Below are 13,971 nucleotides of genomic sequence, written 5' to 3'. Positions count from 1 at the left end.
ACATGAGAACTGTCTGTATTTTTGGTGTAATTTTTTCTGTAAACTTAAAACTGCTTTAAGAAATAAAGTTTATTAATAATTTTTAAAACTTTAGGCTTTCTGTAAATCTTTTCACAGCAACACCTAGATTAGTTTTTGATCGAGTAACTGGGAGAGGGTACATATATACACCAAAGGGTGGGAATCTTGGGGACCCTCTTAGAACTCTGCCTATCCTAGTATCCTATCCTATGCTGTCAACTTGTGGCAATACACTAAAGTTCATGTTCCCTAGACTTGTAAATTGGGCTCCTTTTCTCTTTTTTCTCTTTCCATATATTTCCCTGACTTACTTTAACTACTTCTGTGGTTTCGACTACTTTTTATACAGTGTAAACCACAAAAAATTGATCTGTCCTACCTAGTTAACTCTTCTGAACCCCATACTCATACTTCTAGCTGCCTCTTCATGATAGCGATTGGAATTTCCAATAGAGACTTAAGGAAAACTCATTAATGCTCCTATACACATACCTAAAATAAGAACATAATTCTCCCTGTCAACTTTTTCTTTGAATGAGATCATCATTTACTCAGTTGCTCAAAACAGAAAATTTAGATTTGCTAGATATTTATTGAAGGCTTAGTACAGATTAGGGAATCTCTTAAATTCTTTACAAGTATTAACATTTAATCCTCACAACATCTCTATGGGAAGGGTACTATTATTTGGAAACCTTGGCCAAGAACCTTTCCCAGGGTATTATATCTAGGACAAGCTAGTACTAGAGAGAAAACTGTCTGGCTCGTGATCTAAGCTCTTAACTACTGTTCTATTTTTTTCCCCCAATTCCTGCTTGGTTATTGAATCTGACTAATTATACCTTTGCAGTATCATTCAAAAGTATCTCCTTATTTCTAGCTCTGCTATCATGGCCTTGGTTCAGCATCCCATGAAGTACTTCTCTAATCTCCAGACTGGGGTTCCCATCTGCACCTCCCATTTATTTTAAATGACCTCTACATTCCAGGCATATCGATCACACTTAAATGGAAGCAAAATTTTTACTGCCCTACTTAAAGTCTTTCTTATCTAAACTTTGTAGCTTGCCATACAAAACCTTTCTCCATCCGATTTCTGCTCATATTTTCTGCCTTGTCCCTTTGTTTATAAGTGAATCTGTGTCATGTCTCCCAGGGTACCCTCTTCTTTATATGTCTATATTCCTTTCAATGCTGTGAGGGCCTTATGAGCAGGAATCCACATAGCATGATACTTGGCATATAAAATAAATTCAATAAATATACACTGAACAAGCTGTATTTAGAATCTATCTTTCCTTGTTTCAAAATTCCTATTAAAAGATTACTTCAAGATATTAAATGTATACTTTAATTTTGTGACTGAAAATACCAATATATACCATATAATTCTCTCTATATGGAATAAAGGCTCATGTAGTTAATTACATTGGAAATATTTCTAACTATTGAGATCAGGTCCTGGGGTCTAAGTCTCTATTTCATGCATTACACCAATATTTTGTTCAAAGATGTGTGCAACCATATTTGTTTGTTTGCAGGTAGCTGGGCCCACAGCAATGATTTTCTACTCCAACTGCTTCATTTCACCCCACCCCCATTTGTTTTGCTGCTAGATAAAACATCTGACAGTAATCCATCTATTAACTATATAGACATCTGACTATAACAACTGAAGGAAAATGGCAGCTATCAACGGGATGAACAGGATCACCCAAGTACACTAATGGACTGTAATAAACAGCATTTCCCAATAGCATGATTCAAATGTTCTTTCTCAAGTTACAATTAACTGATACAACTGCCTAGTTTGGGGATATTCCTGCTTTAGCAAAATGAGCAAGGTTAATTTCCTGTGGTTACCATTTTAAAATAATTTCTCACATCAGAAAACTTTCAAGCTTTCCCGGTCTTGCCAAGCTTAATCCCTTCCTTGTTTACACTCCTAATAATTTTCATGTGCTCTTTCTGCTAAAACCCAAGGGTGGACTCCTGACCTCCTTGCTTGAGGTGCGAATGATGCCAGTGTTAGTGACTGTTCTGCGGTTTCCGAAAGCTCCTCCTCCCCAGACCGTGACAATTCTTTGGATGCTGAGGTTGGGAAGCAGGACAGGGGACACTCCTGGGGTGCAGCTCGGAGGGAAGGAAGCCGAATCCTGGGGCTTGAAGAGGCGCGAGGGGATCAGCGTGCAATGCGGAGCGTGGATCTTTTGGACCATCCCGCTGCCGTTCAACCTGTCCCCTGCTCTGCTCTCCCGCCGGGCTGTCCGGCGCGGGCCGCTGTCCACAGTGGGTGGTACTGAAAGCAAGGAGCGGGCGCGGGGGCGGCGAGGCGGACAGCTCCTCCGAGCGCCCCCCTCCTCGCTCCGCGGCTCCTCCAGCCCTCCCCTCCTCCCGCAGCCATGTTCCACGCGCGGGGAGGGGTGGGGGAAGGAGAGAGGGACGGGGGATCAGGGCGGAGAGAGCCGGCTCTGCCTCGGGGAAGGAGGGGATGAGAGTTGGGGAGAGCAGCGGGAGGAGGAGGAGGAGGAGGCGGCGGCTAGCGAGGAGCCAGCGCTGGGTCCTGCAGTAGGACTCCCAGGAGCCACCATCATGGTGAAGAGGAAGAGCTCCGAAGGCCAGGAGCAGGACAGCGGCCGCGGCATCCCCCTGCCCATCCAGACCTTCCTGTGGCGGCAAACCAGGTGAGGGGCGCAGAGGGCGCGCCGCGGGCCGCCCTGGGCTGGGGGCGCTCCTGGGGCCGCCTGGGTCACCGCCACTGCCACTGCTGCCACTGCTGCTGAGGCCGCGCCACAGCCTGCAGCTCCCTCTCTGGGGCTGGAAAGCAAGCCCTCAGCACCTGCTTAAAAACACGCATTTTAAAAATATTTCCGTGAAGTTTGGCGGCAAGCAGATTGGCAGTTGAATAAATATATACATTATTTAGAGGGTGGGAGGGCAGAAAGCCTAGGAAGAGGGGGCGGGGAACTAGGGAAGATAATTATGACTGGTTGTGCTCTTGCGTCCAATTGCCCCTCCATCTCCTGCTGTAATTCCAGGCCGGTGACCTGTTGTTTTTCCAGCTCCTGTTTGGCGAATATCTGCTGTGCCCACTTGTTAACCATTTTTGCTCGGATTCAGCCAATGTAGTCTTCCTGGTTCAAGACCCTGAGAAGGAGGATATTTTATAATTTTATTTTTTCCTGGAAAGACCTGAAACCTAGTCCAATAAACAGGAAACAAGATTTCCATTATTATTGTTAGTAGTAGTAGTATTATTATTATCAGTATTATTATTTTGGAAATGTACCAGATAACAAATTAGATTCTGGAAATCATAGCCCACAAACTGTGTTCATTTTTAGTTTTTAATATAATTATATACATGAGTAATACACCACTCCTGACCATTGGCAATTTAGAATCTGGTTAGGTAGAAGTCTTCAGAATAAGAGTGGATACAGAAAATGTGGAGAGCCACATCTCTTTCATATATGTAATTACACATGTAAAAGCAAATGTCGTCAGCTGTTCAACACCTGCTCATTAACAGGCTATAGGGAGGCATGAGATTTGAGTTTCATAGAACCATGTTTTATTCGTTGAAAAAAAATGTCATAAAGATGCTAATCATTTTTACTTATAACAAATATCTCTATTAATTTTTCAGTGCATTTTTGAGGCCTAAACTGGGGAAACAATATGAAGCCTCATGTGTGGTATGTGATATTCACCATTTAATGATTATTTCCATATTCTGTGTGGCAATTTCAACCCAAAGAAAGGCATTAAATTGTACTGACTATATAGATTCACTCACTATATTAATTCACTCAGTAAATATTATTGAGGACCTACTATGTGCTAGGCATAGTTCCACATGATGGGACAGAACAATAATCAAAACACAGAGTTTGCATTCTGGTGGGAGGAAGTCAAGCCACTGACAAATAAGTAAAATACATAATAAGCCCAGATAGTGATAAGCACTATGAGGAAAAATTAAGTAAGAAAGCAGACTGGAGGCAATGGCAGCAGGGGGAGGAGGTGGATTCCATGTTTAGAGCAGTGGATAGGTAAGGTCACCTGCTAATGTGACTCTTAGACAAAGATGTGAAAAAAGGGGGGGGAGGAATGAGTAAGGAGAGAACAGAGGGGAACAGTACATCTAAAGGACCTTAGCCCAGAGTGGGTAGGGGTAGAGGAGGAGAAGAAAATGTGGAGAGATTACAGAAAACCAGGTGGCGAAGGGCCTTGCAGGGCAAGTATAAGAAGTCCAATCCTTAACAAAATAGAGACTGTTCTAGTGGAAGCTAATGAGATGAGTACCTAGGAACTACTCAAACAAAGTAATGTGCAATTCTGAAACTTTATGTCTTGTATGTTTGGTGTAAGTCTGAAAATAGATAATGTAAAATAATTATGAAAGTAATGCTACCAGTATTTATACTCTATAGAGTGCACTTGTCCTGAGATTCTAAGGGAATCCCGTATCTCTGAAATTTCCCACTTCACAAATTGAAAACAAAAGCCATGAAATCATGAAGCAAAAATCAAGTGAACTTTTCACGGGTTTCATTAAAATCTGGAGCTCAAATAAAGGTCTTCACATTTCATATATTAAAACCTAAAAGTGGAAACCTACCCATTTGGACATTGCCCTGAATATTTGCCAATGACTACATAGATGACTACATAGTAAGGAGTTCTGAAATGTGTTAGGGATTTTAAAATGATGAAATCCAGGGTGCTGAGTGGCTCTGTTGGTTAAGCATTCGGCTCTTGATTTCGACTCAGGTCACGATCTCACAGTTCATGAGATCAAGCCCCGCATCAGGCTCTGTGCTGATGGTGTGGAGCCTGCTTGGGGTTCTCTCTCTCCCCCTCTCTCTCTGCCCCTCCCTTACTCCCACTCTCTATCTCTCTCAAAAATAAATAAAAAAACATTTTTTTAAAATGATGAAAGTCAACTAGAGAGTTAAAAATACAGGTACACACACTCAAGTAGGAATTTGTTTTGTTGTATCACCTGCCCTTCAAAGTTGCCACAAGGATATTTTTAAAATATAAATTTCTAATAAGGACCTTTTAATGAAATTTGTTGTTGTACTTAGCTCAAGGTAGAGTAATTTGACACTTAAAAAACCTCTGGGCCTTCCATAGATCACGTTTACAATTATACTAGCTTAAAATAATCCTAACTTTTCCCTGTTCTTGGCAAAGATATGTCTGACATTTTTAATATAGTCATGATATAAAATAACTAAGTCACGTAAATAAATAAAAGTATAAAAAACGATGTTCAGGGTTGAAAAAATAATAAAAAACTCATATTAGTAACATTTAAGAAGAAAGTAACATTAAGTACCCAGAGTGCTCTGCTATTATAAAATACAACTCCTGCTATTATAAAATACAACTCATCCTCTAAAATGTTTTCAACAAGACTGCGTAAATTCTTTATAATCTTTTGATTCCCAACATACTCACCCTTTACTTAATGAATACTTAGATACCTCAGGGCTGAAGAATTTAAAAGCATTTGGATCTGTCTTTATTTAGTTGTTTTTTTTTTTTAAGAAAAGACAGTATCTCTCCTTTTACTCCTTATTTTCCTTTTTTGAGTCAAAAAGTAATTAGGTTTCTTTGAAGAATCTCTCCATTAAGCTGTGTCTTTTTCTCTGGCATCCTAATAATATCAATAATACAGCTTGAATACTTGGAACTTGTATTATGATCACTCTAGAGCACACCTCCACAATTTTCTTGATCACTTGTGGCATGAAGCAGCAATCACGTTCAGTTCATACAAGTCGAATATTTATTAAATTTATTTTAATATTTGGTAGCTCTACTTTCCTTAACGTCTTATAGTGATGTCCTCCTCATCCAAACAACAAGCACAACAGAAACTGAGTAGGTCACATTTATTCTGGGATGCTTCACTTTCCGGAAGTATCCCTGGACAAGACAGAAGATTTAATAAATGAGCAAAACTTATGGCATGTTTCCCTTCTTTTTCTTCTCTCCCTCCCTTTCTTTGTTTATTCAACAGATATATTAAGTATTTTTACGATGACAGGCATTAGGTTAGGAATGTCTTGTGCCAGGTTGTCGCTAGGGACATGGAATAATTCAGGGGCCCCAAAATCAGATTTCTTGAAAGAACTGTAACTTTGTTAGCGCTTGTTGAAAATTGACATAAATTCTGCCCTCAAAACACTTTCAGAAAAGACATTTTACTTTGTTCTGCAGTTGTCACAGACCCTTTGGATGCCTCAGCAGCATTTTATAAAATATTACTTCTAAGAATTTCATGAGTTAAATGTGTTGTTGCGCTTTTTTTTTAAGAGGAAGCTTATTTTGGTGGAAAGAAAAATCATTTAATAATTCAAGTCATGTATTTTAAATCAAAAACCTAAAATGGGTAAAAAGAAATTCTCACGGAACCATTATATGTCAACATATACTATGAAATGCTGTGTGAGTGCACCCTCAAATATCTCATCCACTGATTTGCATCTTGTAGTACCTTGGTGTCCATTTTCTCACCAATCAGGATCTCCAATTCCTTATTTTACATGTTTTTTTCTTCTTGTTTGGTATCTACAGTCCTTCGAACGAGTGTTGGTAGAGAATAAACTGCATGGCCTTTCTCCAGCCCTCTCTGAAGCCATCCAGAGCATTTCCAGATGGGAGCTGGTACAAGCTGCTTTGCCTCACGTCCTCCACTGCACTGCAACCCTGCTTTCGAACAGGAACAAGTTAGGTTGGTTCTTCTGCATTGCTTCTTCATGGCCTCTGACGATCTACACTCATGGTAACAACATTTACTGGGCACCTACTATTTTCCCAGGCCCTGTACACACGTGATCTCATTAAATCCTCACAAAAGCCCCCTCCCATTGATACCACCGTGATCTCCATCTTACCAACAAAGAAACTGTCACCCTTGTCTTAAAATTTTTAATTATTTTCCAATATATGTGAATATATTTTCCTTTTAAACATTAGAAGATTATAGGGAAGCTAAAGACTATCACCCATCCAAGACGAGTTCCAATCAGATTTGTCTCCTTTACCCTCTCAACTCCCAAAGTGACCCCTTGCACTTTGCAGTACTGAGTGTATGTGCATGCGTGTGCGTAAAATTTCTTCCTCTTTTTTAGATTATTTTACAGATTGCTTTTCTAACATGGTAATATGTCCTAACATCCACCCCATGTTTGCATACATTCTCTACATGCTCTTTTCCATCCAGTTCTTTGCCCTAATTTGGGTTTCTGCTCAAATGTTACCTTTATAGAGGCATTTCTTGATCACACTGTCTAAAGTAGAGTAATCGTTATCTTCAGACCCTTCAGACCTGATGTTCTTAACCACTATGCTGCCTATTTGGGAAGATTTTATATATATATATATATATATATATATATATATATATATATATATATATATAAAACTGAAGACGTGTGATATTCCTATGACAGTATATTATTCTGTAGGGATTTTAACCAGTTAGGAAGCCCCAAAACAAGAATAAACCCTTCCAGCAGTGGTTGTAAGAGGTACAGAGAAATGCCAGTGTCTCCCAGGAAATCAAGCCACAGAGCAAAGCAAGGATGTTCTTCCCAGACCCAAAGTGGATATCAATTGTTCTGGTGGCAGAGTTGGTCTTAACTCGGCTCTGTGGTTGTCCCCGTGCAGGCCACCAGGATAAACTCGGTGTTGCTGAAACAAAGCTCCTTCACACCCTGCACTGGATGCTCCTGGAGGCCCCCCAGGACTGCAACAGTGAGCGGTTTGGGGGCACAGACCATGGCTCCAGCTGGGGTGGCAGCAGCAGTGCTTTCATCCACCAGGTAGAAAACCAGGGTTCCCCCGGGCAGCCTTGCCAAAGCAGCTCCAATGATGAAGAAGAGAACAACCGAAGGAAGATCTTCCAGAACTCCATGGCTACTGTGGAGCTCTTTGTGTTTCTGTTTGCTCCTCTGGTACACAGGATCAAGGTAAGCAGGGGCTAGTATGAGGCTGAGGGTGGATAGATGTGAGGTGGGCTTCAGATGATGCTTCCATATTTCCATATTTGGTTGACCAGATCCTGATATGATCTCCTAGCAAGCCAAGACATGGAGAGCTTTATTTTTATATCAAACCACTGGACATTATTTCAAAAACACAATTCTTTGCATATCATTTATCTACTTAAAAATCTTCAGTGGTTCTCCTTCTGTCCCAAGATAATGTCCAAATATTAAACATGGCATATCAAGTCAAGCATGATCCACAGCTTCAGTTTCTTTTTTAATTTGTCGTTTGCTAGTCCCTACTGGTATCATCATGACCCAGCTCTGGGAGCCATTCCCTGAATATGCCCTTGCTGTTCACTCTGCTCTCTTTCCTTCCTCTGTTCTTCTCATGATTCCTCAAAGCTTAACTTCAGTGTTATCATTTCCATGAAGTTGTTCCTCTGAAACTCCCCATGTAGACTTAGTCACTATCTCCTTTGTATTTCTCTACAGCACCTTATAGCTATCTCTATTATAATGCAGATCTAGAGCAGAAGTTTTAAGTGTTTTATATACCGTGGATTTTTTGACAGTGTGATACAAGGTGAGAATTGCTTTTCAAAATATTTCTTAAAGCATAAAATACAAAACATAGGATTACATGGAAACCAATTGTATTAAAATACAATTATATACAAGTATCCCTTGGATCTGAAAAAGATTATCATTTGAAATTACTGTGCCACCACTCTCTAGCTGTGTGATCTTGGTGATATTACTTAACGTCTCAGATCCTCCATTGCACACAGTTGTGGATATCTCTAACACAAGGTGAATATATGTGAAGACACAGTACGTTTCCAACACATGGAGAGAAATCAAGATCTATTTGTTATTTCTGTGGATGAATAAATTCCATCTGAGGGCTATGTTAAGAGTTAGGAAGAAAATAACATACTCAAATGTTCTTTAATAGAATATTAGGATCCTGATGAATGGGTGTTCCAAGTTGTGTGTGTGTGTGTGTGTGTGTGTGTGTGTGTGTGTGTGTATGTGTGTATGTGTATGTATATGTAGGTGATTGTGAGACCACTAACAATCACTATAAGGAGAATGAACTAGTGAGTCTTCACTCATTTTAGTTTTAGTTAAAATTCACTTTCACTTGACTCTGTCCAATTGCTGCTAGGAATAGAACTGAAATTACCTGTAACTTCCCAAACTGCTTTACGTGCACTGGCCACATTTCCCATGAAACATACTAAAAATTTTAAATGTTGTAAAATCAAATTGCTGCTTTAAAAACTTTGGCTTTCCATTTTAAAAAGTCTTTTATGATGGATACATTTACTAAAAAGCATTACTGTAATTGAGACCATCCCCTGGCCTATGGGGCCTGCAGGTCTAGGCCCCTGCCCACCTTCTCAGCCTCATCTCCCTCCATATCAATAGCCTTTTTCTCATTCACTAACCTCTGAGCTCACTTGAGGCTCACCCTCAAACTCATTCTTGCTTTCAAGTCCGGCACTGGTTTTTCCTTCTGTTGGAAACATTTACCCTCCCCCTCATCCCCTAAATTTTCATATGGCCGTGACCTTCTTATCAATTCACTCACAACTCACATGTCATCACTTCAAAACGAATTTTCCTGGCTACCTTAGTGTCATTAGCACATGACTGTACTTTTTTTTCCCTCTTAGTACTTATCAGTACCTGAAATCATTTTCTGTGGTTGTTTTCATGTTTCTTGCCCATCACCCTCCTAGAACAGAGTTCTTGAGCAAAGGGACACTGCCCATCCAGGTCACACTGTATTTCCAGTGTCTAAAAATGAGGTACCCAATAAATATTTAACAACTGACTCACTGAGTAGACCCAACTTATTATCAGAATGTGCAAGTGTAGAAGTGACAGGAGTGGCTGTGATGTTATCTGAAGACAAGGCTGAGAGTCCAAGTCCAAGCCTGCACTTGAATCCAGTGCTTGTTGCTTCCTACTGTACGACTTTGAGCAATCGGCTTCTTGAAGACTCCGTTTTCCCGAGTAAGAATAGTTTTATGGGGCCTCGTGATTAAACCTACGACAGTGCTCCACATTACACACGAAAAGGCATTAACACATGGTTAGTTGCTTTTAGTGCTCAGCGTTTTCTTGCCATTAGTATTTTGTATTATTAGTAGGAAGGGAGCCAGATCCTCTTTCAGGGGAGACTTCCGGATAGTTTCTGACTCAAAACCCTCAAGTTTTACTTATGGCCTGGGTATTTATAAGAAAGTAATTGGAGCATTTATAAGGGAATAAGATGAGGCATATAAAACACTGTACAGCGATTAAATCGTAATAAACAATTATTATGAGCTGTCATTACTAGCATATTATTATTTCATCATTTTATTATTGCTATGAAGGTAATATTATTCCAGATGCTATAGGGAATAAAAAATATTAATAAGTCAATAAATTCTCCATAAGGCCTTTTCCTTCTGAGTGAGGTGTTTGCTTTTTAAAACATATTTAGGAAATCTACAGGCCCTGGATCAGGGTTTCCCAGCCTTGGCATTGTTAGCATTTGGTTCCAGGTAATTCTTTCTTGTAAGACATCATCCTGTGCAGTGTAGGATATCAGTAGCATTTCTGGCCCCTAGTCACCAGATGCCAGTAGCACCTCCTCCCTCTGAGTTGCGGCAGCCACAAATGACTCCTTACATTGCCAAATGTCCCCAGTGGGTGCGCAGGGGGTGAGAATTGCCCCTGATTGAAAATCACTACGTTAGGTCTTTCATTTCCCTGCTGGTTATCAGACCCTGTCTGTCCCTACTTTCCTAGCCATTGTGCACCCATGTGAACTGCTCCTCACCAGCACCATTAATGTCCCTTTTCCCTATCCTTCCTTTGCATTTGCCCTTCAAAATTCCAACCCCAGGTCATGACTAAAATCCACTTTTTCTATCCCTGCCCCCAGATACCTGCATGCTCCTCTGGGGGAAAACCACACAACCATCCAGACTGGTGTTTCTACAAAGTTGTAGTCCCCAACCCCTGTGTACTGCCCCACGTGTCAGTCCTTTTCTTGACTTTACTCCCTCAAGTAGCCAGTCAGCACTTATACAGAAAGTGTTGTAGGTTAAGGCTGTTATAGGACATGGTGCTGCAGGAAGTGGAGGAGGCTGAAATCCAATTGAGGTCACTTTCTAACTGGATTCACAGTTTTCTGGCTTGTCTCATAAAATCCAACTTCAACACTAAAGCAATCTATGTAGATCTGACCAAGTCACTGACATGCTTAAAATAATTTGTTAATTTCTTATCCTACAGCCAGTGAAACTCTAGCTCTTTAGTCTGGTAACTGGGCCCTCCATGACCTGCCTCTATACTTCTGTCTATGAGCTCCAACTGTTTGGAGTCTCCCCAAGAACATAACATGCTTTTTTTCCAGGCCTATTCTCATCCTGGTCCTACACCCTAGAATGTTCTCATGCCCTTCTCTTCTGCCTAGAAAACTCCTACATATCCTTCACAATTTCGGGGGCACCTGGGTGGCGCAGTCGGTTAAGCGCCCGACTTCAGCCAGGTCACGATCTCGCGGTCCGTGAGTTCGAGCCCCGCGTCAGGCTCTGGGCTGATGGCTCGGAGCCTGGAGCCTGTTTCCGATTCTGTGTCTCCCTCTCTCTCTGCCCCTCCCCCGTTCATGCTCTGTCTCTCTCTGTCCCAAAAATAAATAAAAAATGTTAAAAAATAAAATAAAAAAAAGAAATACAACTTTCTTTAAAAAAAAAAAAGATCCATCCCTCTCTTCCTCTATCATTATAATATGCTACACAGATTTTTATTGTTATTTTTAATTTATTATCACTATTTCTTTATGTGTCAATCTCTCCCATTAGAATCTCAACGGTTTGAGGGTGGAGAGTTATCACTGTACTCTGAATAGCTAACATAGTATCGCAATTTTGTAAGTATCTAATCAACATTTATTGAGTGCATTAATTCATTAATTAGCAAATAAATCTAATATAAATGACTCATCCTTTTGTAAGACAGTGTATAATCAACTCAATGCACATTTTTCTATTATTGTAATTAAGTTTTTATTTAATTCCAGTATGGTTACCATACACTGTTACATAGGTTTCGGGTATACAATATAGTGATTCAACAATTCCATACATCACTCAATACTCATCACAACAAGTGCACTCCTTAATCCCCATCACCTATTTCACCTCTTCCCCCACCCACATTCCCTCTGGTAACCATCAGTTTGTTCTCTACAGTTAAGAGTCGGTTTCTTGGTTTATCTCTCTCTCTCTCTTTTTTTTTCCTTTGCTCATTTGTTTTGTTTCTTAAATTCCACATATGTGTGAAATCATAGGGAATTTGTCTTTCTCTTACTTATTTCACTTAGCGTTATATTCTCTGGCTCCATCCATGTCATAGCACATGGTAAGATTTTATCCTTTTTTATGGCTGAATAATATTCCACTGTATATATCACATCTTCTTTATCCCTTCATCTATTGATGGACACTTGGGCTGCTTCCATAACCTGGCTATTGTAAATTTGTAAATAATTCTGCAAAAATATAGGGGTGCATGTGTCCCTTTGAATTAGTATTTTGTATTTTTGGGGTAAATACCCAGTAGTACAATTACTGGGTCATAGGGTAGTTCTATTTTTAACTTTTTAAGCAACCTCCATGCGTTTTCCACAGCAGCTGCACCAGTTTGCATATTTACCAATAGTGTAAGAAGGTTCCTTTTCATCCACATCCTCTCCAACACTTATTTCTTGTGCTTTTTATTTTAACCATTCTGGCAAGTGTGAAGTGACATCTCACTGTAGGTTTGATTTGCATTTCCCTGATGATTAGTGATGTTGAGCATCTTTTCATGTGTCTCTTGACCATCTGGATGTCTTTGGAGAAATGTCTGTTTATGTCTTCTGCCTACTTTTTAATTAGATTGCTTATTTTATGGGTGTTGAGTTTAATAAGTTCTTTATATATTTTGGATACTAACCCTTTATTGGATATGTTATTTGCAAATATCTTCTCCCATTCAGTAGGTGGCCTTTTAGTTTGTTGGTTGTTTCCTTCACTGTGTAGAAGCTTTTTATTCTGATGTAGTCCCAATAGTTTGTTTTTGCTTTTATTTCTCTTGCCTCAGGAGACATATCTAGAAAAATGTTGCTATGCCTGATGTCAGAGAAATTGCTGCTTGTGCTCTCTTCTAGGACTTTTAATGTTTCAGATCCTTAATCCGTTTTGGTCATTAATCCATTTTGGGTTTATTTTTGTGTATATGTAAGAAAGTGGTCCAGTTTCATTCCTTTGCGTGTAGCTCTCTAGTTTTCCCAATGCCATTTGTTGAAGAGACTGTCTTATTCTCATTGCATATTCTTTCCTCCTTTGTCAAAGATTAATTGACCATATAATTGTGGGTTTCTTTCTGGGTTTTCTATACTGTTCCATTGATCTGTCTCTATTTTTGTGCCAGTTTGAATGCTATAGCTTTGTAGTATAACTTGAAGCCTGGAATTGCGATGCCTCCAGTTTTGTTTTTTCTTTTTCTTTTTCAATCTTTTCAAGGTTGCTTTGGCTATTCAGTGTCTTCTGTGGTCCCATACAAATTTTAGGACCAATTTTGTTTGTTCCAGTTCTGTGAAAAATGCTATTGATATTTTGCAGAGATTGCATTAAATGTGTAGATTGCTTTGGGTAATATAGGCATTTTAACAATATTTATTCTTCCAATCTGTAAGCATGGAATGTCTTTCCATTTTTTGGTATCATCCTCATTTTATTTCATCAGTGTTTTATAGTTTTCAGGGTACAAGATTTTCACTTCTTTGCTTAAGTTTATTCCTAGATACTTTATTATTTTGGGGGCAATTGTAAATGAGATTATTATCTTAACTTATGTTTCTGTTGCTTCGTTACCAGTATATAGAAATGCAACAGAT

The 13,971-nt window shown here is 39.6% G+C and overlaps 1 protein-coding gene across 3 annotated transcripts in view; it reads left to right on the top strand.

The window, feature by feature from the left end:
• Positions 1–2,613: 2,613 nt before the first annotated feature.
• UNC80 (unc-80 homolog, NALCN channel complex subunit) overlaps positions 2,614–13,971 on the top strand; it is a 222,632-nt gene continuing 211,274 nt past the window's right edge. For all 3 annotated transcript variants that reach the window (XM_047085057.1, XM_047085055.1, XM_047085056.1), the window contains exons 1-4: positions 2,614–2,705; positions 3,671–3,719; positions 6,613–6,769; positions 7,708–8,009. In XM_047085057.1, coding sequence (XP_046941013.1) covers positions 2,614–2,705; positions 3,671–3,719; positions 6,613–6,769; positions 7,708–8,009 — 600 coding nt within the window. The remainder of the gene's footprint in view (positions 2,706–3,670; positions 3,720–6,612; positions 6,770–7,707; positions 8,010–13,971) is intronic.

The sequence above is a fragment of the Lynx rufus genome, unplaced genomic scaffold (genome assembly GCF_022079265.1).
Source record: "Lynx rufus isolate CCGP_SWC_20201006 ecotype Redwood Valley unplaced genomic scaffold, mLynRuf1.p SCAF_2, whole genome shotgun sequence".
NCBI classification, from domain to species: domain Eukaryota; kingdom Metazoa; phylum Chordata; class Mammalia; order Carnivora; family Felidae; genus Lynx; species Lynx rufus.
Note: the sequence above shows the minus strand (reverse complement) of the source record. Positions and strands in the feature narration are given on the sequence as shown.